Raw genomic sequence first — 27,952 nt, forward strand, 5'->3', positions numbered from 1 at the left:
AACAATGTTTGCAGCCTTTCCCCCCCCCCTCGTTCAAAATTAGTTTCCCAAGAAGTAGCCGGACTGATTTTCCTCTAGTCCAGGAAGACTCATAAGACTATGTGTGCTCTTGAGAAGATGGACTATGTCTGATGTTTTATTTTTCATTCCCCAGAGTCCATGACAGTGTCTGTTACCTTTCAAACCAAGTTTGGTGCCTGGAACCCACTGAATAAGTGTGTGCAGTAAATACTAACTACAAGTGCTGGCCCAAGGGGGGAATGTTGAACGACAGAGCCTGCTCACACATGTCTCACTCGCCTCAGACGTCAGCGGGGTGGGGGTGGGGGTGAGGAGATTCCAGTTTCGTAAGGTTTCTGAAGAAATCTCTTTGTTTGGATCAGAACGCTTTCTGATGTTTTCCCTCTGCCGAGATAGCACTCATTTACGAAACGTGGTCCTGTCTGCTCTAAAGGCAGGGTCCGATGCTGACGGACGGCTGCTCTGGGCCAAGAGGCCGAATTCGTTCTCAGCCAGTGTTGGACGCAGCCCAAGGGGAGCCCCTCTAGGTGGAGACGCTGATGTCTGCCTCTTTGTCTCCCAGCTGTTTTTCCCACCCCCTCGCTCCCAGTCCCGAGTTGCCCAATCCGCCGGTTGCTTCCCACCCGCCAACCGCAGGGCGGAAGGCTTCGGGTTTTCGCAGCCATTCAAGAGGAAAACGCCGAGCCTCGCACACCGGCTGGCCTTCCTCTTCTGCCTCCCGGCGAACTCGCTCCCGCCCCGCCCTTCACGGAAGCTCCCCGAAGCCCGCTGATTGGCCTGCGGGCCGTCACCGCGCAGTGACGCTGCGCTCTCCAGCCGGGCCTCGGGCTGGGTGGTCGCCGCTCCGGCCGCGCGGGGGACGACGATTTCTCCTGCTGACTCAGGCAGCCCGGCTCGCGGCTCGCGGCTCGCGGCTCGCGGCTCGCGGCTCCCGGCTCCCACCCGGACTCACTCTGCCGGGGAACGAGTCGCAGGAGCGGTGGGCCAAAGGGTTGGGCTTGGGGTGCCGGGAGGGCTTCGGGTCTTGGGCCGGGGGTGCAGGCCTGGGAGGAGGGCGGGGAGCCCAGGGACATGGTGCGGCCGGACGAGGAGGAGGGGGCAGCGGTGGTACCCGGGCACCCGCCCGCAATAGGATACCTCCCGGTCCCCGGGGAAGCGCCCGCCGGGAAGGTGAGCGCGGAGACGCAGAACGGGCCCAAAGCAGGCTCCCTGGCCCTGAATGCGGTCTCTCGGGATAGCCCCAAGGAGACCTCCGGAGCCCTGGACAGGCCGAAGACTCCGCCGGCCCCGGAGGAGGAGACCCAGGCCTGGCTGCTGCCCAGGGGCCCCGGCGAGGAGACCCCGGGGGCCGAGGACACCCTGGTGCCGCGGACGGCGCTCTCCCCGAGGCGCTTTGTGGTGCTGCTGATCTTCAGCCTGTACTCGCTAGTGAACGCCTTTCAGTGGATCCAGTACAGCATCATCAGCAACGTCTTCGAGAACTTCTACAACGTATCCTCGCTGCACATCGACTGGCTGTCCATGGTGTACATGCTGGCCTACGTGCCCCTCATCTTCCCGGCCACCTGGCTGCTGGACACCAGAGGCCTGCGGCTCACCGCCCTGCTGGGCTCCGGCCTCAACTGCCTGGGCGCCTGGATCAAGTGCGGCAGCGTGCAGCAGCATCTCTTCTGGGTCACCATGATGGGCCAGTGCCTGTGCTCCGTGGCCCAGGTGTTCATCCTCGGCTTGCCTTCCCACATCGCCTCAGTGTGGTTTGGGCCCAAGGAGGTGTCCACAGCTTGTGCCACCGCTGTGCTAGGTAATCAGGTAAGGACTAGGGTGATAGATGAAAATCGGATCCTTAAGGACCAGATAAAAAGTCATCGACCATGTGAGCTAGGCATATGGATGAACCCTGAGGAGGCATTCTATAAATGAAGGGGAGGAGATGAGTAGTCATAAAATAGGAAGCAGTCTTGGATTAAAGAGGGGTTTTAATTTACTTGTAAAGACAGAACTTTCAAAACCAGTTTAAAATGATCGCCTTGTCATCTTCGAGAATTACCTATAAAATTATTAACTGTATTGTCCCATATATGCCTAATGTCATAAAAAACTTGTCATTGCATCATTGCAATGATGAATAAGACTAAGGTAGGTATTATTTTTGTCACCAGTGTATATTTTGTGAAAAGAAGATGTTTGATTCTTTGTTCTTATTTTGAGTGGTCAGTGTGAACAGCTCCTGTTTAATCTTATATATTAGCAGTCAGCAGGGTATCTGGAACATAACAGACATGTATAAATAATTGCTAAGTAAGTGTTCTGGTGTTAAAGACCTCACAGCATCACTGAGTCCAATTACCAATTTTTAACAGTAAGAAAATGCAACACAAATCACAGATCATGGAATCCATTGTAAAAGGGTGGCTTATTTTGCCAAGTCTCTATTAAGGTATCTCCTAGTCTGCCAGCATCATAGTTCAAATTCAGTTAGCATTCTAGTAGCATTTTTAGGTAGAATGTTTTGTGTGTGTGGTTTTTTTTTCCCCCTTAATTGTAGGGTGGTTCTTTTAGTATAGTTTAAATTTTGCATATGGAGTCCTATGATATTTTATGTAAATTATATTGAGTGTTCATTCAACTTGAGGAGAATCAAGTTACAAATCCATATACCAAAAACTTCACCTCTCTATACATCACTGCAGGTAGCTGTGTAACAAAAGAATGTTACTCTCTCACTTCCAGTCTAACACTTGTTTCAAGATCACAGTAAGATTTATATAAAATCCATGTAAGGGGAAGGGTATAGCTCAAGTGGAAGAGCACATGCTTAGCATGCAGGAGGTCTTGGGTTAAATCCCCAAGACCTCCTCTAAAAATAAATTTAAAAAATAAATAAATAAACCTAATAAACCTCCTTCACCCCCCCCCAAAAAAAAACCCATGTAAAGACTAACTCTACATGTAGGCTCATTGCTGTATGTTTACTTCTTTTAAAAGTGCAAAAAGGATAGCTTGAAATAATAGTTGTATATCCAGAATAATTTGTGACTGATATTTTAGTTGGTTACTTCTGCATGTTTGATAAGAACTGTTTCCTGAAAGTATTTTACATTTACAAAATTACACTCGATTAATACTTCATTGAGCACAATAGAAATATATTATCAACTCCATATCTATGGATTATGTATTTTATGGATAATAAATAAAAATGTTTTCTCATAGGCAGATTTCCCTCTAAAACTTAGCACACTTCTGGTTCTTCCTCCTACATCCTCCCTAAGCGTTCTCATCCTCCCTTGGCTCCAGTAGCTGTGCACTTGCTTATGACCCCCAAGTATGCATCTTCAGCCTAGATTATGGAGTGATCTTTCATAGTAACATTCAACATTACTGAGCATTCACTAAGAACCTGGCACCATGCTACTCACATTGTTTCATTTAATTTAATTATGTAAGGTAGGAAATATTAGTCTCCTCATTTTATACGTACAGAAACAGACTTGAAGGGATGAAATTATTTTCCAAAAGTCCCACAGCTAATTAGTGGCAGCATTCACACTCAGGTCTGATTCCTGAACCCTATCTTTTAACTACCCATCTACACTGCCAAGCGCTAGCCCAAGAGAATCTTATAAAACATGGATCAGATCATGTCATTATTCTGCTTTGAACTTGCCAATGATTTTCTGTAGTTCTTAAAATAAAACCTAAATAGTTTACTCTGGATTACAAAACCTTACTAATATGTCTTTGGTTCCTTAAACTTGCATTTTGCATAGAGGCCTTTGCAGAATCATTCTCTCTGCCTGGAATGTTCTTCCTCCTCAGAATACATTATATCCTTCTTGTCACTCAGCTATCAGTTTAAATTCATTTTAAATATCATTCAGGGGAATTTCTTGAGGATCCCATTTAAAGTTGCCCAGTCACTCTCATTACATCATTATACTTCAATTCTCTATGTAGTGCTTATCACCATCTGATAGATTTATGTTTATATGTTAATAGTTCATTATTACTTATCTCCCATCCCTACCGTTAGGTTTTAAGTTTCATGAAATAGGTACCTGGTCTGAACGTACAGAATTGTATCACCAGCATTTGTTATAGTGCCTGTAATTCTTCATAAAAATTTACTGAATGAATGAATAAGCTTCAGACTCATAGATACTGGTCAGTTTCTTGTCCGCAGCTTTTGCTCTCTTCCCTCAGTTCTCCACATTCATCCAGTATAGTATTTTTAATGTGCAGATCTGTCTTGCACACTCCCTTGCCCCCTGCAGTGACTTCCATTGATTTTAGGATAAAGTTCAAAGTCTCTAATGTGAAGAAGTGAGCCCCTCCAGTCTGCCTCCCGCTAGTTCCTCAGCATCACCATTCTACACAGCCCCTATACCTCACGTACAGACTGTTTCTTTGCTCTGAGGGGAATTGTGCACTACTTACAGTTTCTCACAAGGTCATGCTCTCTCCTTCCTTTGTACATGCTGTCCTCTTGGCTGGGAACATTTCTACTTGGCTAACTCCAGTTTCTCATTCAGATCTTTGCTCCTCCAGAAATTTTTCCTGAACCCAAGTCTCTACAAGGTGGTCCTCCAAAGTACAGTCTTAGCTAAGGTGACCATATGTTCCAGTTGGCCTGGAATAGTCCAGGTGTACTCCTGTTGTCCAGCTCAACTGCTCATAGAGCCCCTTTCATTCTGAGCAGTGTTCTTTGGATGATCTTCCTGGTTTTGGCATCCTCTACCCCTCCATCACAGTACTGCCCTTAACCACACTCTCTCATCCTTACCTGTTTAATTGTCTCTATCCAGCTTTTTATAAGAAAGCAAATGAAATATTTGGTAAACTCTCCCTGCCTCAGCCTCCTTTTTGAAGCCTATCTTGGGCCCATCCTTCTCACCTCCATCCCCTAAAGAATCTGATGTCTCTCCCCAGTGAGCCTCCTTTAATACTTTGATTTTAGTTTTCTTGTTGTGATGATCATAGTCAGCCTTATTTTTTTTAAACTGAGATAAAAGTCACATAACATAAAATTAATCATTTAAAAGTGTACGGCATTTAGTACATTTACAGTGTTGTGCAACCATCACCTCTATCTAGTTCCAAATCATTTCATCTGCCCTCAGAGAAGACCCAGCACTCACTTAGCAGTCACTCCTCATCCCCCCCACCCTCTAGCCCCTGGCAATCTCTAATTTGCTTTTTCTCTCTATGGATTTCCCTATTCTAGATATTTCACATAAATAGAATCTTACTACATGTGACCTTTTGTGTCCGGCTTCTTTCATTTAACATGTTTTCACAGTTCATCCATGTTGCAGTGTATATCAGGATTTCATTCTTTCTGAATAATATTTCGTTGGATGGACACAACGCATCTTGTTTATCCATTCGTCCATTGAAGGACATGTGGGTTGTTTCCACCTTTTGGCTATTGCAAATAGGGCTGCTGTGGATATTCATGTACAATATTTAAGACCTGCTTTCAGGTTTTTGGTTACATACCTAGGAGAGGGGTTGCTAGGTCATATGGTATATGTTTAACTTTTAAAGGAACAGTCCAATTGTTTTCCACGGTGACTGCACTATTGTACAATCTTTTTCTTTTTCTTTTTTTTTTTTTTTTTTTTTTGGTGAGGTATATAGTTGATTTACAATGTTGAATTCATTTCTGGTGTATAGCACAGTGATTCAGTTACACATATATATACATACTCTTTCATTACAGGTTACTACAAGCCATTGTATATAGTTCCCTATGCTATACAGGGACCTTGTTGTTTACCTATCCTGTACATTGCACTATTTTACAGTCTTACTAGCAGTGAACGAGGGTTCCAATTTCTCCATATTGTGCCAGCATTTTTTTTTCTTTTTTTACTATATGCATTCTAGTTGGTATGAAGTATCTCATGGTGGTTTTGGTTTGCATTTCTCCAGTAACTAATGAAGTTGAGCATTTTTTCATGTGCTTGTCAGGCAGATGTATATCTTCTTTGAATAAATGTCCATCCAGGTCCTTTGCCCATTTTTGAACTGGAATGTTTGTGTTTTTGCTGTTAAGTTGTAAGAGTTCTCTATGTATTCTAGATAGTAGAGCCTTATCAAATATATGATTTGCACATATTTTCTCCCGTTCTGTAGGCTGTCTTTTCTTAGCATTTTTTTGCTGTGTGTATTCTTATTTCCCTTTTTAATTGTAAGTAGCCTGTATCTTAACACAAATTTATTTCAGCATCATTTTGGTGGTTAAAGTTTAGTAAATGTTATTGATTAGAGAAGACATTTGTCAGCGATTTGGGGGGGTGGGGTGGGAGGTAATTAGGTTTACTTATTTATTTTTAGAGGAGGTACTGGGGAATTGAACCCAGGATGTTGTGCATGCTAAGCATGTACTCTACCACTTGAGCTATACCCTCCCGCAGCAATTTTTCTTTAACAGTACAATGGTTAAAAAAAAGATTAGAACATGGTGCTTTAGAGTTTACAAAAGCATCTTACATATACTAGCTGTCATCTTTATATTGCATTAATTGCCAGTACGTACTTTTTTTCTTTTATAATAAGAAGAAAGAATTAACAGGACTGTTTATTTTACAGCTTGGAACTGCAGTTGGCTTTTTGCTACCACCAGTTTTGGTGCCCAACACACAGAATAACACAGAACTTCTGGCTTGTAATATCAGTATCATGTTTTATGGAACGTCAGCCGTCGCCACGCTTTTATTTATTTTAACAGTAATTGGTAAGTGAATTCTTTTTCCTATAGCTTAAATAGGTAATGCATGACAAACATATGAAAATAAAAATAAAGGACCCTGAAGATTTGTATTAATAGCATCTCAAGTGCTATTTGCTTGTTTCATTCTTGCTGTGCACTTTCTTATTTAGGTAATGAATGCGACAACCCTAGGGTTATGTTATGGTCCACTACATCTGTTTTAATTTTGTAAAGGTTTTAAAGACTAATTCATCTCATTTATCTCCCTACTAACTTTTCTTCCCTGATAACTGTTGGTTTCAAACGTAACACCTGCCTCGTCTTTGCATATTAGTCTAGATGTTCTGCATCTTACGCTAACCCAGCCAGGAACAAGTTCTTGTCATGCTCTGAAATGATGCAAATAGGCTACAACCTGCCTTTAAATGATAAATCCTCCTAAGGATCCCCACTTTAACAATTAACTGGGTCTGAAAATGTTGACCAGTGAATGCTCCTGAGCAGCAGCAAAGCTGTTCAGCAGAATTTCAAACTGTGGCAACTATCTGCTTGTTAGGCCACTCCAGCAAAGTACTGCTGCCACCATTCGTCCCTGAGTCCTCTCGTCCGGGCCTGTCTCTTGAAGCGGCCAGTCAAAATCAGCTGCAAGCAGCCATCATCATTTTGGAAGAAGGTTTGGGAAGGTTGGCTTTTTAAAGTTTATTTTTAATGGGAAACAATTTTGACTTCAGGGGAAAGGATAAGTAAAGCTGATTTAAGTAATAAAGCTGCTAACATTAGACTGTTGCCCTTTGGGCACTGAGTAAATCTTAAATTGATTTGATGAGGAAAGGAATTTTAAAGTTGAAAGGTCATCTTTTATAATCATTAAATTTTATAATTAAAAAACATTTTACAGTTAAATTACATTGTAGCTGGAGTTTTAAATTTTATATATTAATTTTTACCATGGTTATAATAGTAATGAAAAATTCAAGTTTCAAAATTCAAAATTCAAAATTCATATCACCAGATATAAAATCCTCAGTTTTCAAAGAAAACGTGTGCTAAAGACTATGGAGTGTTTTGATAGAGACTGCCTTTAGAGATGAAGTTGCTGGATTCAGGTATAGGAAACCAAGCCCACGTATTTAATTTCCCTTGAGATAATGAACAAAATATTCTCTTGGTAGCCTTTGAAGTATTCAGACATGTCCAATCTACTTATGTTTGGTTTTTATGTTTCAGTTAAGGAGTGGCACATTTGCTGTGTGCTGACTATTGAAAAAGGACAAACTATCCCTGTACTATTTTCGCAGTTTAGCAGTTTTAAAAGAAATGTATATTTTTCAAAAACAAATTCTTACATCCACTTTTCTGGTAGCCATATTTGATTTGCTAGATGAAATATGAAGTATAGTTTATGTATATTTTGCATAAATGGACCTTCTATTAGCAATAGGGATTATTAAAATATAAAATCCTCTTTCCTTTGATTGTTTATGTATCATCAAATAAATTCTGGTTTTCCTTTTTTATTGCCTTCAATTGTTTGTCTCTTTAGAAGAAGTGAGAGAATAATAGATTGTATATATCTATAGATATGAAATTATATATATGACACATTTGTGTTTAAACTTATGTATATGTATGAGATGCTAAAAATAAAAGTAGAACATTTTTATTTGTCAAGGAGTGGGACAAAAAAAAAAACAATAGATGTGGTTATTAGCATATTACCCTGTGTTATTTGAGAAAGTAAAAGAGAGCTATTTCTGTACATACTTACTTATTTATGTACTCATGGTTTATGAGTAGACAGTGGAAATGGAAGCTGGGGGGAGGGGAAACAGAATGGAAAGGGAATAGGGAGAAAAAGCTTCATTGTCAAGTTTTGCTTGGTGACCTGTAATATACCAAACATAGTATAAAAGCAAAATAATACACAGTTGTGATATGAAAGTCTTGGTTGAAAATTGTGACATTTAAATTAAAAATTTATCTGTTTTCCTAATGAAATATATTTGCTATGAAGGAGAATATAGATTATTTTAAAAATCCTTATTTCCTTAAATTCCTTAATTACTGAGAGACAATCCTACTTCCCTCTACATTCTACCCAGAAATACTTTGGAAGCCCAACTAAATCTTGTAAAATAATTTAGTTTTGCTGATGCTTTTCAGCAATGTCACATATACCAAATTGGTATTCAGCAGTCTTTCTAAAATACTCTCTTCAGGTTTCACGCATGTAATGAGGGTTCATGCGTGTAATCCTATCACTCTCCTCATGGAGTTTACATGTAAGTGTGAGCCATCTAGCATTTCTAGGAATTAACCCCAGCCTCCTGAATTTCACACTAATACCCCATTCTTATTGGGAGAACACGATTATGCTCTCTAATGTTTGATTGATATGTACCAAACATTTTTAAAACCACACTTCACACTGTATTTCATTTAATCCTCACAGCCCTTTAAGGGTAGTACTGTTATTATTCCCATTCTATAGATGAAGAAACTGGGACATAGAATTTAAGTAAATTTAATGTACCCATCGTCACAGTTAGTAAATACTAAAGGGGAAATGTGAGCCTAGGCAGTCTAACTCCATTAATAAAATGATGCATATACAAATATGTCATTTTAATTTTTACTTAGTCTTATTTTTTGTTTCAATTCAAATTCCTCTTGTATAAGTGGTAATGCTGTTGTACTTGAAAGCTGTTCTTACAGGGAACAGTAAACTATATCACTTAAGTATGTCAACTGAAGTCCTTACCATGCTGATTCACTAAAATGAGTGGATGACAGAAACCAGAAGTAATGGCAGTCAAAATATTTAATACTAAGGTATTTAAACACATGAGTATATAACATGTACACATAATTTTACTTTTGTTTCTTATACTCAGGATATTTATATATTGGCTGCTATTATAAACTTTAATAGAAATACATTTTACTTAGTCTATAAGAATTTCAAGCCCTGGAGATAACGAATCTGATTTTTAAAAATAAATATTCCTCAAAAAAGACAGTATATTTTGTGTAGTACTCAGTAATTACAAGACTCCTTTACATATATCGTATAATTCTCATAGCAGTTGGTTGTTATTGTCTCCATTTTATGGGTGAGAAACTTTAGCTGAGAGATGGGAATTGACTTCAGAATTCAGAATTATACAGTGAGATGAGGCAGAGCCAGGATTCAAACCTATGTTTGTCTTAAAATAAGTTAATATGTACAATGTCTGCTTGAATTACACAGGCGTAAATAATGAAATCAAAAGATAATATTATAATCTAATTTCAAAAAATAGAAGTGACCCTGAACACAATAGATTTGCTACTTATTCATCATGGGAGAAAAAGTTTCAATGTGATACCCAACATCCTTTGGCTGCTTTCCATGCCCTTTGCCAAAGGAGGATAATAACTGTTTTAACAGTTAATTATTTTATTGGCACAACTTTTTGGTGGGGAGAGGAGAAGAGGGTAGAAGAAAACAATTGTTCTTCAGTTTTAAAAGAGACAGAAAACGCCATATTTCATCCTTTGAAAGGAGCAATACAATGTAAACAGGGTCATAGACCAATACGTTTTTGTTCCTTTTTCTTTTTCTTCAGACTTAAGCTCAACTTTACTAAATTGTGTAGCGTGTAGATACAGGCTAATTCTGTCCAAGAGGATAATTGACTTCCTGAAACTAAAAGATATCACTTGCATTCAAAAAAATAAGTCTAGTGGAGTTAAAAACTAGTAGAAATTGTTTTCATTTTGCATGTAAGTTCAAATCTGAGACATTTAGACTTATTTTACCATAGCAAATAAAAAAGTAAGAGACTTAAAACTCATTCAATATCCATGACTACCTTGTAAACATAGTTTTTACATTCTGAAACTTTGTTTTACAGCCGTGTGAGTTCTGCTTTACCAATATTAATTAAAAGAGATATCTCCTAACTTAACTAGGATACAAAGAGACTTTCAGGACAGGACAACAGATGTCCTCAACAGTGCAAGGAGCACATAGGGTGAAAGGAAGAGGAGGAATTGCAACAACTTAAACATGTGTCTGCCAGTCCTCCAAAGTAAGGACATTAAAAGTAAATATTTATGAGTTATGTCTCCTCTTGAATTAGTTGTGAAACCTGTAAAAACAGAAGTCTGTTTTAGTTTGATGTTTTATTATATCATAATGAATCAATGTTTTGATGAGCAAGAACTGTAACTTTTAAACTTTTAGCAACAAACAGGAGATCAGACTTATAATATATGGAAGTTTTAAGGACCATTTCTTTATTTTGCAGTGATTTAAAAACCTGACTGGGTTTGAGTTTTGTGTTTAATACAGATTCTCAAGTTCTCCTCTAGAGGTTTTGGTTCATTGAGCCATGGGTAGAATCTCAAAATCTGTATTATTTTAAAATTTCTACATGATTGCAATTTGACAGTCAGGTCCATCAGATCTAGCACACTTTCAGACTACAAAGCAGGCCTTCCTTGTTGAAAGAAGGAAATAGCCACTATTTAAAAAGAAAGAAAAAAGAGAAAGAGGAAATTCTAATATTTCTAAAAAAAAACTTTCTTCTGAATCTATTTACTTTCTTTTTTGGCTTTTGAATTTACCCTATTTCATGGATTCTAAAGTGTACATTTTTTTTCTTGAAATCTCTTAAATTGAGATACCTTTAATAAGCAATCAGTGGCATCTAGGATGAAAAGTTCTAGAAACCTGCTGTGTAATGTTATGCCTGTACTTACCAGTACTTATTTTGCACTTAAAAATTTGTTGAGAGGGTAGGTTTCATGTTAAATGTTCTTACCACAATAATAATAAAAAAAAAATCAATGACATATAATGTTGTTGGCAATCGAGACATGGTTATGTTAAAACCTTCTGCTGATACCTGCCAAGATCACTGAGTGCTAACATCAGACTGTCTTAGATTCAGTGAAATAGAGCATTTTCCATCTATTTTAGTTTAAAGTTTTGAGTCAACACTAAAACTAAATTTTAATTTCTGATGAGCCAAATCTTAGCAGATCAGCTCTTCTCTCAAGAAGTCTTGACTCCTGGCTAGCCAAACCCTACAGAAATCTTTCCCTAGCCATCTGTTAGAAGTTAGTAGATCCTTCCCTGCCCAGCAGCAGGGCAGTCTCTAAATGTCTGGCTGAGAAGGCTGTGAGATCTATCTCTTAACTCCAGAGAAATGTGCAGAGCTAAAACTTACAGTACCAAAAGCCAGATGTCACACTTTTATGCCTCTCAGCTCTACCCCTGAATTTTCCATATGCAGCTACAGTGAGTCAGCAAGCAGGACCTGGCTCTGCTCCCATGAATCCACCTTGACATTTTCAGTTCTAGAAGGGTAATTGGATCAGATGATAAACTTTATGTCAAATTTCAGAAGCAAATATCTACTAACACAAGACAGTCCTCTAAAAAGTTCAATAACATATTGGCTTGCTCATATCTAATGTTACCTCTAATTAAACATTGAACCAACTTTAGAAATAGAATTATTGAATACTTAATATAATAAAAATTAATCTTGCTTAACTAAAAATGGAATAATCACTGGGCAAGGTTGTGACACAGTATTGATGGTTTTGCAGTGCAGTTGTGTGAATTGGCCAAATCTGTGCGTTTTAGTCAGTTTCAGCAGGTTGAGATGATAATACCAAACTATTCTTCACTTAGAAATTAGTGAAAATGAAAAACCTTTCTATAAAAACCTTTTACTAACTTTTTAAACTTAACCTGAATTTAGTCTCCTTACTAAGGAAGACACATATACTTAATTACCTTTTCATGTATGTTTTCAGCATTCAAAGAAAAACCTCAGTATCCACCAAGTCAGGCTCAAGCAGTTCTCCAGGACAGTCCCCCTGAAAAGTACTCCTATGTGAAATCAATAAGGAATCTATTCAAAAACACTCCTTTTGTGCTTCTCCTGGTCACTTACGGTAAGCAATTTTCCTTTATTTTCTTTGATGTCTGTGTAAACCTTTGAGCATTGTGGGTTTTTTCCTTTAATCTAGTGGTTTGAGCTTTAATTAATGAGATAATGAGATAGGTTTATTAAATCTGTAATTATAATGATAGCATAGTCATAAAATTCGAACTAAAAGCAGAAACTTTAGGATGGATTTTCTTACATACTTTTAAAACAAAAAAATTGTAGAAATTAGAGAAGCACTGTCATCTTTTGTGAGTTCTCCCAGGGTGTTTTAGGTCCTTTATGAACTATAGTTTTGATCACTAAAGCATATGGGAAATGTATCAATAACTCCTTTCTCTGACCCTATGCTAACTGTAGTCTATTTTGACTACACAGTCAGAATCTCATCCTTCTAGAGACAGATACCCGTCCTAACACTGTAGTTTTGACTGCAGGCACCAACACATTTGATTCCCTTCAGAGTTTTCTGACTCTTTGTTTCTTATATTAACATTTTATATTAACCAATACCCCCTATTTTTGTCTTACTTGCCTTCAGAAGTGACTTTTTTCTTCTTTACATTTTTTTAGGGAGTGCACACCCTAGTACATGATTATTTTCTAAGCTGTAACAAATTATGCTCTGACCTAAACTCTTACTGTTTTACCAGGATTACTCCCCGCACCCTTTTTTAGTGAAAATTGTTAAACACAAAAGTAGAACATTTAATTTAATGAATTCCTATGTACTCATCAGCACTCAGCTTCACCAATTACCAACATTTCACCAAGTTTGCTTTTATTTTCTCTACTTTTTTCCCGGAATATTTTAAAGCAAATCCCGGATATTAAATCATCTCATCATTAAATACTTTAGCATGCCATAGCTCCTTTTCTTAATTTTGCTGGTTACCTCCGCTGCTTACTTAAACCTAAAATTCATAACTAGGAAGTAGAGAAAATACAGTGGCTCACTATTATCTATTAGAGTGGATTCATTCCTTTAGCCTGTCAGCCTGTCATTGGCTTCTTTCCTTCTTTTACCTCTGTTTCCTGATACAGAATTCTCTTTCAGCCAAATTTATAATCAACCCCATGTCACACACACACACACACACACACACACACACACACACACACACACAAACAAACATGCCTCTGCATGCATATACACTGTTAATTCTAGTCTCTGTAACAGTTTCTGCTGCTATTTCTTTCACCTGAAATGTGCTTTTTTTTTCTTAAGCAATCCTATAAGAGCTAGCTTAACATTGCCTCACTTACTATTCATTCTGTCATTTGTTCATTTATTCATTTATCCCACCAGTAATTATCAAATATCAACTAAATATGTCATAGAGCCCTAGATGCTGTATTGATTAGAAAGAAGCATGATATATGATTTCCACTCCGAAGTAATCATAAACCAGTTGGGGAGATTGATATAACCATCTGAAAAGTAAACAACAGCACAAGAGTTATCTATCAAAAAGGTAACAACACGAGAGACGTTGTATTACAAGTGCGTGCTCATGGCCTTCAGAATACAGAACTGGGGCAAGATAAGTGAAGGGAAGAGTGCGGATGGCAGGCAGAGACGGTGGTTGAGCCTGGTCTTGAAGGATGGGTCAGATTTGAGTAATTCATGGGGAAGAGGGCAATAGCATGAGCAAGGGCCTGTAAGTATTCAGGGCCTTCTCTGAATACTCTGATTTCTGTGGAGCCTTTTTGTCTTTTATATCACATTATTTAGCACTTGTGTGATTATATGTAAATTATTAGGTGAAAATTTATTTAAAATTTGCATGAAATGTATAAAGGACTTCCATATATATTATTTCATCTAACTTTTTGACATAGAAAGATTATTATACTTATTTTATAAATGAAGACTAAGTTCTCATTTCTTAATTCTCAGTTTTATTATGTATTTTATAAAATTTGAAAGGTAAAAAGGATACATAGTGAAGTCAGTCTTCCCCCATCTCTGTCCCCAGGTCACCCTATTCCCCTTCCTGGAAGTAAACACTGTTATCATCTGTAACTTATTTATTATCGCTTGCAGCTTATTCATGAGGCTGTTATAACCTTGATATCAAAATCAGACAAGGAGAGTATAAGAGAAAAATTATAGGCTAATTTCCCTTAAGAGCCTAGATATAAAGATCCAAAATAAAATATTAGCAAACCTGATCCAGCAATTTATAAAAAATGATAATTCATCCTGACCAACTTTGGTTTATCTCAGGAGTGAGAAATTATTTAGTACTAGAAATATATTAATATAATTGACCACAGTAAGAGATCAAAGAGGAAGTTTTATCCAATAGCTGAGGAAAAAGCACTTGATAGAATTCAATACTCATTGATTAAAGACTTAGCAAACTGTGAAGAAAAATGAACTTTCAGAACCTTTCAGATAAAGTTCATCTATGAAAACCCTACAGCAAACATAATTCTGAAAGCAGAACCTTAGACGCAGTCCCCTTAAGAATCCATAAGAAGTATCCCTTAAAATGAGGATGTCTGTTGTCATCACTTCTATTCAGCGTCCAACTGGAAGTCCTGGCTGGCCCAGTAGTACAGAGAAATTAAAAGTATATGAACTGGCCTGGAGATTGTCATTCTAAGTGAAGTAAGCCAGAGAGAGAAAGAAAAATATGCTATCACTTATATGTGGAATCTAAAAAAAAAAAAACAACAACAAATGAACTTATTTACAGAACAGAAAGAGGCTCACAGACATAGAAAACAAACTTACAGTTACCAGTAGGGGAAGAAGGTGGGAAAGGATAAATTGTGAGTTTGAGATTTGCAGATACTAACTAATATATATAAAATAGATAAGCAGCAAGTTTATACTGTGTAGCACAGGGAACTATATGGTGAAAAAGAATATGAAAGCAAATATATGTATGTTCCTATATGACTGAAGTATTGTGCTGTACACCAGAAATTGACACAATATTGTAAACTGACTATACTTCAATAAAAATATATATATTTACCAGAAAAAGTATATGAGTTGGAAAGGAAGAAGATGCCCTTATTCACAGATAATATAATTATGTATCCCACAGGTCAGCAAACTATGGCTTATGAGCCAAATCTAGCTGTTGCCTGTTTTTACAAATAAAGTTTTGTTTACTTACATATCATCTATGGCTGCTTTTGAACTATAAGGGCAGCACCGAGTAACCGCCTCAGCTGAAAATATTTACTGTCTGGCCTTTTCCAGGAAATGTTTGCTGACTCCATGGTCTACAAAAATAATGAAGGAGAACCTACAAACTCTATTAGAACTAATATGGATGGGTTCAGCAAGATTATTAGATACCTGACAATGTGAAAATATTAATTGCATTCCTATAAAAAGATACCTTTTATAACAGGAATCAAAAGTATAAGATGCCTAGGAATAAATTACCAAAATTACTTCATAAATTGTAAAATTATAAAACTTTGAAAAACATAAGAAAAGATCTAAATTAAGCAGAGGGATATACCATGTTTACGGATGACTCAGGATTGTAATAAGGCCAGTTAACCTCACAGGACCATGGTATTAACAAATCCCAGTGGTAGATTTGGATTGATGGAGAGGCCAGACATGGACACAGGCTTCAGAAACTGAACAGAGTTTATTTGTTGAAAGAATTTGGAAGGAGTTGGGAAACACTGTGGAGAGTTGAAAAATATTCCTCAGGACAGTTGGAGAAGTTTCTCTACCTCATACTCATCACCAAAGGGGTGCATGGTTAGGGACCATAATGTCTGATTGAGTAAGAATCACATCACACCTTTTGGAAGCGTACCTGTCCCACTCTATGCCTAATATTGTATATGTAAGGTCGGAGCAGACTTGCACATGGGATAGTCTGGATAGGGACTACACTCTGAGGACAGGTTTTTAGGATTTTGTAGTGTCCAAATAATTCAGGAACCAAATAGACTAAGACAGTTTTCTGGGGGGTTTTTTGTTTGTTTGTTTGTTTGTTTTTTGAGTTAGGGCTATTTGGAGAAAACATGATCCCTTACTATCCCAACTATTGCTACTTGCTGTCTGAAACTCAGACAAATACTGTACTCTAGATTCAGGTAATAGTATTCCTCGTTACTGTAATTCTTTATCCAGACTCTTGGATTTTTGGGAGTTTTGAGATTTGCAAATAATAACCACTATATATAAAAATAGATGAAAAATAAATTTCTTCAGTATAGCACAGGGAACTATATTCAGTATCATAATAACCTTTAATGAAAATGAATATATCTGTATATATGCATGACTAAGACATTATGCTGTATACCAGAAATTGACACATTGTAACTGACTGTACTTCAATTAAAAGAGAAAAGTCATATGGCTATGCCACTAAGTACCTGAAAGAGAAACACTAGAATATTTCAGCTGTGATGGTTAGAATATTATGCATATATGAAAACTTAATGTTTGTAGAAGATAATCTTATAGTAAATTGTCCTGGGACAATCGATTATCCATATGAGAAAAGTAAGGTAAAATAAAGGTCTCTCCTTTATATCATGCACAAAAATGAGTTATGAATAAAGACCAAAGGGTAAAAATCAGAACTTTAACATTTTAGAAACAAATATAGGAAACCATCTTTACTGTTCTTAAAAAATTTTCCTAATGCAAAAAACAGAAACCCTAAAGAAAAAAATTGATAAGTATGATTACATTAAAATGGTATTTTCTAAAAAGATACCAAAAATTTAAAAGTAAAACATAGACTATGAGAAAATGTCTGCAATACATATAATTAACAAAGGCTTAGTACCTACAATATAAAAATAACTCCTACTAATTAATAAGAAAAGAGCAAACAGTCCAGGGAAGTAAGAAGGCATTTATGTGTGTGTGTGTGTGTGTGTGTGTGTGTGTGTGTGTGTGTGTGTTGTTCATATATGATGCTCAACATTACTAGTAATCAAGGAAACACAAATCAAAACCAGAGTAAAATACAATATCACACACATTTAAATTGGCAAAAAAAAATTCTTTTTTAATCTGATGAAAACAAATTTGTCAAGTATGTGGAGTAAAGGAACTCTGCTGTTAGTACAACCATTTTGAAGAGCAATTTGGCTAGATCTAGAAAGTAGAAGTTCTACTTTTAGTTATATATACTTAGAGAAACCTTATATGTAAGAACAAAAACATAATATTCATTGCAGTATTGTTGTTAATAGTGAAAAACTGTAAAAAACCTTAAAGTGTCTATTGACTTAGGATAAGTGATAATTAAATTGAAGTGTATTCACACAACAGACTATTATACAGCAGAGAAAACTAATGAACTAGAACTAAAAGTATCAACATGGATAAATCTCAAAACCATGATATTGAGTGATAAGAGCAAGTTGCAGATAGATACAAATAAATTTATTATTTATATAAAGTTTAAATATATGCAGAATAATTCTAACTGTTGTTTATGGATACACATATATTATAATATTTAAATATGATAAAAACTAAGATCAGGATAGGGGTTACCTCTGAGGAAGAATAGGATTAAGGAAGGTCTAAAAAAAAAAATGAATCTGAAGCAAAGATGGCAAAATGTTGATGTTTGACAATGATGGGTGATGAGTAAGGGTATTTGTTAAATTATTCACTGTAACATTTTATATACTTGAAATATTTAATAATATAAAAATAGTCAACTTAAATCTCAGCTAGGTTAGGAGACTTAGACCTAAAGTCATACAATATGTGTGAAGAAACACCAGGGATCAAACCTAGTCATAGGCTCTCAAGATATCAAACCTTTTATTTTTCTATTTTAAAGTATTCTTAAATTAACATTGTCTTACTAATTGCCTTGTAAGTCTTTGATGCAGAGGTGAGATCTCTGAAGTAAGGATTTTGTCTTGATGCTTTAACTAAGTGCTCAGTAAGCAATCTGTTGGCGTGATTGTCATATACAGTGTTATGCATGGAACTATGATTTCTGGGTCAGTATGTCTGAATCTAAATAATAAGAAATGGTAAAATGACAGAAATCTACAATCAGAATTCTACTAATCATGATAAGTTTAGGTGTTACATTGATCAGTCCATATCCTGAAAGGGAATAGCAAGAGATCTTAATTTCTTCTGTCAGCTGTCTAAGAAGATGTTGTATTTTCACAATTGTCACAGAGTGCTCCATGTCATTTTATGAACTGGCAAATGGTATACTTATGGTTTTCTGTTTATTGTTATAGGTATCATGACTGGAGCATTTTATTCAGTCTCAACATTATTAAATCAAATGATACTGACATATTATGAGGTAAACTTCTGCCTATATTGTGTTACATGCCTGGCCAAGAATGTTTTAGTAATGTAATTCCTATCATCATGATCATGAGATTAAAGATTTATCATCTTATTGCTGTAAAAGATTTATATTTGCTTTAATTGAGAATACACTTAATACAATTTATTAAATACAACATGGAAAGCAGAAGTCATTATTGCCTTGACAATACATCAGTCTTTTTTTTTTTTTTTTTTTTTTTTTAAATTCTTCTTTAAAGAGAGAGTGTGACTGGTTATATGGGAAAAGATAGAGAACAAAATTTAAAAGAAACCAACACAAATATAAAGAAGTAAATATCAAGTTCTGACCTCTCTTTGCTTTTGAAAGTAGAAATCAGTTGTAATATGTAAAAGTTAATAGATTAGCCTCCTTTTCAGACGTTGTGAATTACTTAAGAATTCTAACAAAAATCATTTCTAACCATGGAAGATCAAGAAAAAATTTCTTTTTGATTTCTCCCATAAATCAGGGTATTTTTGTTTTGTTTTGTTTTTAATGTAGAATGTCCTTTATATGTGCTTTGCCTGCCCCCTACCCCTTCGCCCTAACACATGTGCTGAAATCTTGTTACATTGTATGCTTAATTTTATCTGATTGTTTCCATTGACTATAAGAAGGTGTGAGAATGAAGGACTGAATTAGAAGTATCTGATTAACTTCTCTTGAAAACTGTTTTAAGGGAGAAGAAGTGAATGCTGGAAGGATCGGGCTAACACTCGTATTGGCTGGAATGGTGGGCTCTATCCTTTGTGGCTTATGGCTGGATTATACCAAAACATACAAGTAAGTGAAAGTAGGCAGATGTGTAGTGTACACCCTAAGGTATTTTGGTTTTAAAGGAACCTTGGCTTTTTATTTTAAGAAATTTACAAAGTGTTGTTATTACTAAAAGACTTGGGTTCTAGACACTCTTAAGTTCCCTTTACTTGTGAATGTTTCAGTAGTTTGTGTATTATCTTATTGGTCATATTTATTTCAAATCCGAGAACTTGGATACCTTATGAACTTTCTCCCCCTTACATACTGCTTCAGAAATGGATCATTTCTATCCTAAAAAGAGCCCTTTCTGAGAAACATCGGACTTTTGACAGTGACTCTGAATTGCTCTTTTCTCATGTTGTAAATTAAAGACAAACAAATAAAAGTTCTTTATTACCAAAAAATTATTATTGGGGATAAGGCTTTTTTGGTAAAAAGTTTTTGGCTAAAATGCCCCTGAATTGTAGCACCACTGAACTATAATGCTGTAATACATAATATGAAAATGCTATATTAATTGTACATCTATATGGAACCAGAAAAATGCTAATACAAAAGAAAAAGTGAGTAATGCCACCTGGGAGACTGAGAAAGGGATCTCAGAGGCAACATCTTTGTCCCTGGGCCTTAAAAGGATAGCTACATTTTTTTTAACAGAAACTTCCCAGCTACTTGGGAGAAATGAATGAATGGAGCTGTGAATGAATGAAGGGAATGAAACAAAAGGAATGAGTGAAATAATGGAACTGTGTCCTATGCACCTTTCAAGTCCGAAGATACATTTGATACCATCATCTGAACCCTTCCAAAGTGCCTCTGATCTTGAAATTCTCCAAGATGGTTCTCCCATAATTTAAGACAGCACTTACTGTGGCTTCATTATTATGAAATAGTAGCTTAGAGTGGAACCGTTAAATTTGTAGATGTTGGGAGCATAAAGGATTAAATTTGTTAAGGCTTTGGCCCGTTATATAATTAGAAAACTGGATAGGTAAGGATATGTGTTCTCTGTTGCCCTACTTTTCTTCTCAGGGTAACTACCATTCATTCACCAAGCCCCTGAGGAATCATGGCAAGCAATGTATGATCCCTGTCCTTAGGACATTTGCAGCCTAATTGGGAAAAATAAGGTGTTCGCATATGAAAAGTTAAATAATATTATAACAGACCAAAATGGATATCAAGTGCCAATTATGTAGATAGAAAATTATTAGAGCGTTTGGAAGAGAGAATCTTGCAAGCTGCAGTGATTAGGAAGGGCATTTTGGAAGAGGTGGAATTTGACCTGAATCTTGAATTGCGGATAGGGAACTATGCCATTTGGTGGCATAAAAATGTTTTATCCCTATGAGTATTCCTTCCTGTCTGAGCATTGGATATGATGTGGGTTTTGCTATCTGCTGCTGTTGAAACTTAAATTTAATCTTAAAAGTCCATGCTTTGGTGGAATCATTTTCCATTGATAAGAAAGGGTGGATCTTGAAATCAGATGAATGTACTATTGTATAGACAGAGCAACAGCTAACTACATGATTTTATGTGCCTAAGAAAACCCAACCAAATACTAACAGTTTTTTTGTTTTTGTTTTAGACACACTACTCTGACAGTTTACATTTCGTCTTTTGTTGGAATGGTTATATTTACTTTCACCCTAGACCTTGGACACATTATCATCGTGTTTGTTACTGGAGGGTTGCTCGGGTAAGCATCAAGTATGTTTCAGAGGAATGATAGCATTCTGTTATAATCCTGAAGTATTACTAATATGGGTTTTAATGTTTTAAAAGTTTCTTTAATATTTTAAACTTTAAAGGATCTATCCTGTGCATGTAAATGTGTAATTCTTTTATTTTGTGGGGGGGGTTTGGGGGGAGGAGGTAATTAAATTTATTTACTTATTTTAAGTTTTTTTTTTTTAATGGAGGTACTGGGGAGTGAACCCAGGACCTCGTGCATGTAAGCATGCATTCTACCACTGAGCTATACCTTCCCCTCATGTAATTCTTTAGAACTATAAAAAACAGCTTAAAAATTTTTTTGGTATATGCTATATGAAAAATGGATAAGCCCTACTTAATCCAAGTAGCTTTATTTGGCTAGAAAGACAATTCACTTAGAAAACCAGAGGTAAATTTTTCTCAGGAAAAAATTAGAAATTGTTTTGCTTCCTAATTCATTAATTCACTTCTCAGTTCTCATGTCCTTGGGTTAACTGGTGAATAATAATAGTGCCTTCGTTGCACTTACCGACTTCAAAACATTCACTTATTTGGTCATTAGAGTAGGTCTGAGAAGTAGAGCAATTGCATCAATATGTGATAGAGTCCTTCTAATGATTCTTTATGTAATTTTGGATTTATTTTCTTAGTTTCTTCATGACTGGTTACCTCCCCTTGGGTTTTGAATTTGCTGTTGAAATTACTTACCCAGAATCTGAAGGTACTTCCTCTGGTCTTCTTAATGCTGCTGCACAGGTAAACATCTGATTTCTCTTAAATCTGAAATGATTAGTTTACCAAATATTCCAGCAGATAATAAGTTTGACCATAGTTTCTGTTTTAAAAATTCCACCTTTCAATGCATATTTCTAGAAGCCAAATCATATGAATAAAATAGTTAAGAAAAGTTCTGGGGAAAAAAATTACTTTTTTTTTTTGAACTTCATATAAGTTGAAAAGTTTTGCTTTTTTTTTTTTTTTTAAGTTGAAGTATAATCAGTTTACAGTGTGTCAATTTCTGGTGTACATCTTATTGTTTCAGTCATACATACACATACATATATTCATTTTCATATTCTTTTTCATTATAGGTTACTACAAGATATTGACTATAGTTTCCGTGCTAGAAGAAACTTGTTACATTTATTTTAAAGAAGCAAACTTATTAAAAATTATTTCTCTTCTTTTAGATATTTGGAATTTTTTTCACATTGGCACAAGGAAGGCTCACATCAGCCTATGGTCCTCAGGCAGGAAACATTTTTCTCTGTATTTGGATGTTTGTAGGCATCATTTTAACAGGTAAGTTAGGATATTTGCCTGCCAAAAGTGCTTGTGTCACATTGTCTTTATATTTAATTTTTATTTATATTGCTTCTCAGTGGCTCAGTAAAACATAAGAAAAAAAATAAGATTAAAAAGTAGGATATTTTTGTTTGCCTCCAAGGATATGAATCTGTGATTCACTTTTGAGGTTTCAAATTCAGTACAGTTACTATGCACAGAAAACAAAACCACTGGAATGAGTTGGTTAAGACCTGGAATGGACAAACCTGGCCTGAAGTTCTGATTCCGCTGCTCACTACCTGTGTGACTTTACTCAAGTTAACCTCTCACATCCTCCTTTTCTCCTTTGTATATCGGTATTAAAGGCCTGCTTTAGAGAGTTGCTATGAGGACTGACTGAGATGGCTGATGAAAAGCTCCTAGTATAGTGTCTGGCACATGGGACAGGCCTGATCATGCAGGCTTTTGTTATTATGTGGTAACCGTGGTAAGAAGTCAGTGGTGGTGGTGTTGTAAACAGCACGTGGAATTGTCTGCCAGTTCTTCTTGGGAATAATCAGGGTAGCCCTGGGCAGGGAGGAGAGTAGTGCCCACTCTCCAGGAAGAGAGCATGTAAAGGGCTTTCATCCATAATTTATCCAGGCACATGGGTATAAGGATGGATTTAGAAGTGAGATTTATGTCCAGCAGCGCTTCCAGGCCCATGTTGGCCTCTCCTGTTATTTCACTCTGTTAATTTCTCTCTGCATCCCTTTACCGACATGAGAGAGAAGCCATGGAGACTTGAAGAGGGATGATTATTTTTAATCTAAGTTAATTCAAGGATGGAATCTAACAGAAATACATGAACCAAGACTTCTTTTTATGTTTGTTGAATACCTGATTGTTCTTTCTGAAACACCCAGTATGAACTCTCACCACCCTTACCAATGATAAACGCTTATTTTGGAAATACACAACCACCTAAGGTCACCATCATTGATTCGTACACTCAAAGGAACTGAATGTACCCTGTTTCCTCAAAGAAAAATAGCTTACCGTGAAGGAGTTTTCTCCCATTCTCTTCAGTTAGTAAAATAAAACATACAAAACTGAATGTTTTGTAACTGAATGTATGTAGTTTAATACATTAACTGCCTTAACTGCTGATCTGTCACAAGTAATTCCTTGTTGGTTCTTAATTTCTAGGGAAATAACATATAGCTGTCAAATAGAGTGTTATTGTTGCACCAAAAAAAAGGGAGCAGTTTTATATTCTCTTTTCATATTATTTTATAATGACTCATAAATGTTAATTCAAAAAACCAAAGTCCAGAAAATTCATTAAGAAGTGAAAAAAAGATCTTTAAAATTAATTTTGCATTGATACTTTGACCATCCAGAAATGCTGATTGATGTCTCTCATATGTTGAGTATTTTACTGGAGAAAGCATGATGGATTTATATTCGGTAGTCATTTGTATAGACAGGAAAAGGGGCTGGGAAATTCCTGAGGTGTGGTGAAGGTGGTACCTTTTTTTTTTACATTTTTGTCCTGTAATTGTTGGCAGGTCTTCTTTTTGACATAGGAACTAACATTTGAATGAATGCAGTGCATTTTGCTTTTCCAATACTGACAGCTCTCGTTGGTTCTGTTCTAAAATATCTCTGAACTCTATCACCATTTCTCACACGTTCAGCTCTTACCATCATCTCTCAACAGAATGAAAGCCCCTTGACTGGCCTTCCTGCCTCTGGTCTCATTGCTGATGATCGTCCTCCACGCAGCTGCCAGATTGAGCTCCCAGATGTGCAGGCCTGATCATGTCCCCCCTACTCAGATGCAGTGTCACCAACCCAGCCTCATGTCCTGCCACCTCCCTCTTGTGCTTGATGCTCCAATGATCCCAAACTACCTCGAGTGCCAAGAATAGGCTGTACTCTTCCTATCCTGATTTCTTAGCATATACTGGTTTCTGCCTGCCTAGAATGCCTTCCTCTCTCCTCTCATCTGCTTGACAAGTTCCTACTCATTTTCAGACTTCAGTTCAAATGTGTTCCTTTGGCAAGCCTTCCCTGATTTCCTCCAGCTGACACAGGCATTTCCCCCACGCTCCCATGCACCCTGTGCAGGCCTGCATTCCTGCAGTTGTTATGCAGTGTTCTAATTGTTTGAATGTCAACGTTTCTCTAGATTAGAGGGCCCATTAAGGAAGAATTGCGCTTTTCATCTTTGTCTCTTGGTCCTTAGCATCCTGTATTTGTTCACTAATGAATGACTTGCTAATTAAGTTAATGGCTTAGATGTCACTGTTTCAGGCTACAAGGATGTTGTAGAATATTATGGTGCTACATTTACAGTATCAGAAAAGACTTTGTTTCGCACTGCTTAGAAAAATGTATATTTGTACATACTCTGTGGTAACTCCATTGCCACTTCTGTTTTCAGCATTGATCAAGTCAGATCTGAAAAGACACAACATCAACAAAGGAATTACAAATGGTGATATTAAAGCTGTAAGTAATGAATGTTTTTATGACTATACTATTGAGAAATGTGTGCATAGAGTAAGTGTAAAACAGTCTATCTAGTCAGTTATTTTTTTTTATTCCTGAACCAACTGTTGATCTGTCATAATGGCATATGTCACATACGTACTACAAATTTTTTGTCTTCTGATTCTTTCTACAGGTACCAGTTGATAGTCCCACAGACCAGGAATCAAAAACTATTCTCATGTCCAAGCAGTCAGAATTAGCAATTTGAGGTAAAGGGAAAAGTTAATATCACGTGATAACTGTGTAGTAAAGATTAGTTTATGGGTTATGGGGGATGGACACTTACTTGAAAATTATTATGTGACTTGTAACTGCAGTTACTGTTTTTACTTGATTGTTATTAAGCAACATTTTGCTTAAAATACTTTTGCTCACATCATTTTAACACTACACATTTATCCAAGTGTCCCATCTTATATTGTTGATCTAAAAGTAAGCTTCTTGACATTTGTTTTTCAAAAGTAAATGTTTTTCTTTCCGTAGACAATGGAAGCTTAGAAGGCTTTCTAAAATAATAATATGGCGGTCCCGATCCCTTCAAGTCCCATAGCAGTACACGCAGTTTATTTATATAAAACTATCCAGTGGAACCAAGTGTACAATATATTCCTAGTTGTCTCTCTTTCCATCGTTCAGACCAGCTGTCCAAGCCCCCTCCGTGTGAATATAGTAAAACAATATGACATTTCTAACCCACCAAGTGACACTTCCAGATGACCTCTACGGTTTTCCCATTTCATACCTTCTTGTTAGAAAATGCTTTGTAACAGGTACTGTCAATGGCCATAAATGTGCGCAGACTGAACCCATAACTTTGGTCTTAGGCTATGTTCCAATTAAGTGAAGGAGCCCAGACACAGACTCATTCCCTCGAGTTCTTCTCTGTGCTGCCTTCCCATCACGGTGTGAATACGAGCACTATATTTTTTCACTCCAACTTGAAATAGAATAGTTTTGTATCCATTGCTTTTTTTACTCTTTCAATATACAACTTTATAGTAGGAAAATTTCATCCTATGTGTTACTGGCTTTTTCATGATTTCTTGTATCACACCTTATATATACTTTTATCTTGAAGATTCCTAGAGGTACAGACTCTATAAGAACTTCAGATATCCTAGGGGTTCCCACTGAGTAGAGACCTCTTGAAATGCTGTCTGTTCTAATTCCGCAGCATCGTTTTTTATGACCATTGTCCTCTGAGGAACACTGTGCCCAGGTCTGCATGCCGCAGTGTATCGTGAGAGTAGGTTCTTTTCTTCACCAAGAATGCGCATAGGCTCCGTGCTGTTGGGACAGCCTGCTCTTTTACATGCTCAGGGTACGGAGAACAGGACCAAATGTGTTTCCACAGTGCCTACCACTGCATTTTGTTTACAGTGAGAATCTAAATGTTGTTCGTGTCGTGAGTCTCTAAGCTGAGAGGGAATATCTTCACAGTAATGGCATTTAAAGAGTCGTAATATTTATTTTATGTTCACATTAAACCCAAAAAGCGAATCAGGTATACCCTTGAATACCCTTGAAGTGAATTAGTAATTCTGATTTGGTTGTAGTATATGCTTTGCTTTATATTGAAATTACAACATTCTCTGAAACCAAGCGGCACTAAATTACGTGGACTCTTACCCTGGAGAACATGTTCCCGGAAGAGCTTAGCTGGGAATCCGGAACTGCGATCCATGTCCTGGATCTGTTTCTAGCTTCCCTGTAAATCTCCAGGCAGCATTTTCCTCATCTGTGTAATGAACATCTTAAATTTGATCTCAAAGATATTTTTTGAGTCTTAAATGCGCTCATCAGGGGGTAGACTGAATCACTGTACCACAGGAACTTAAATCTAGCTGGAGACAATTGAATAAACTACTGTGGCTCTTACTTTGTAGACACCGGGAATTTAAAATCTGTTTTTTGCCTTTTTATTCATTTGGTGATAGCTCAGGCAGAATCTGCTGAATCATTAACCTCCTTAGATATTTACGTTGCAGGTTTAATGGCCAAAAATATATCTTACGGTCCCTCCTCTAAGTTATTGTTTGTATTTTTAAACTGACAGTGTTGTTTAAAGGAATAATGTACCTATTGAATTCCTGAGGTTTTGAACAAATTATAGATAAAAGTTGGAATATCTTATTTCTGAAAAGCATATATACATATATCATGTGTATTTTTCCTTGTTGATTAGAAAAAGAATGAAATATGTGACAAAACACAAAATGAATTGATAATTTTTCTGTGTTTTTGAGTTACGTTTGTCTATAATACGTCAAAGAAGAATGTCATATAATTATATGTCATATCTTTGGGAAATGGAGTTAGATAACCATGACTTGTGCAAATTTTAATCAAGTAATTTTAGGAAGAAACTGGATGCTTTCTAAAGCTCCTGTATGTATTTATAAGTGTTGCAAATATAGCTTTTGCATTTTGTGAATGTGGGAGAAATGTCTTTAAAAATGTGTTTTAAAAATATCTGTAAACTTAAGAGTATTGCCAGAAGAATGCCTGTCTGTCTTAAGTCATTTTTCAAGTTCAAATTAGCTCTTTGTGCTGTTTATCTGTATGCTTATTCTTCAGTATTTGAGATTTGAGATAAATTTATTTTTTTAATGTTAATTTTGTATGGTGCTTTTTTTTTTTTTAATTCTGATACT

The 27,952-nt window shown here is 36.5% G+C and overlaps 1 protein-coding gene across 3 annotated transcripts; it reads left to right on the forward strand.

The window, feature by feature from the left end:
• Positions 1–545: 545 nt before the first annotated feature.
• On the forward strand, positions 546–27,914 carry FLVCR1 (FLVCR heme transporter 1). 3 transcript variants are annotated; one of them, XM_032466449.1, is made up of 13 exons: positions 546–1,000; positions 1,260–1,830; positions 6,616–6,760; positions 7,293–7,409; positions 12,548–12,688; positions 18,898–18,965; positions 19,675–19,778; positions 21,346–21,456; positions 22,124–22,229; positions 22,664–22,775; positions 25,189–25,256; positions 25,432–25,507; positions 26,473–27,914. In XM_032466449.1, the coding sequence occupies exons 1-12, from the start codon at positions 561–563 to the stop codon at positions 25,504–25,506; spliced, it is 2,058 nt and encodes a 685-aa protein (XP_032322340.1). In that variant the 5' UTR covers positions 546–560; the 3' UTR covers position 25,507; positions 26,473–27,914. The 3 variants fall into 3 exon arrangements, 2 of the variants coding, with proteins under 2 accessions (XP_032322340.1, XP_032322341.1); XM_032466450.1 differs by lacking the exon at positions 7,293–7,409 and having other exon boundaries at positions 25,432–27,914; XR_004314469.1 differs by lacking the exons at positions 18,898–18,965; positions 25,189–25,256; positions 25,432–25,507; positions 26,473–27,914.
• The last annotated feature ends 38 nt before the right edge of the window (positions 27,915–27,952 follow it).

The sequence above is a fragment of the Camelus ferus genome, chromosome 23 (genome assembly GCF_009834535.1).
Source record: "Camelus ferus isolate YT-003-E chromosome 23, BCGSAC_Cfer_1.0, whole genome shotgun sequence".
Classification (NCBI taxonomy): Eukaryota; Metazoa; Chordata; class Mammalia; order Artiodactyla; family Camelidae; genus Camelus; species Camelus ferus.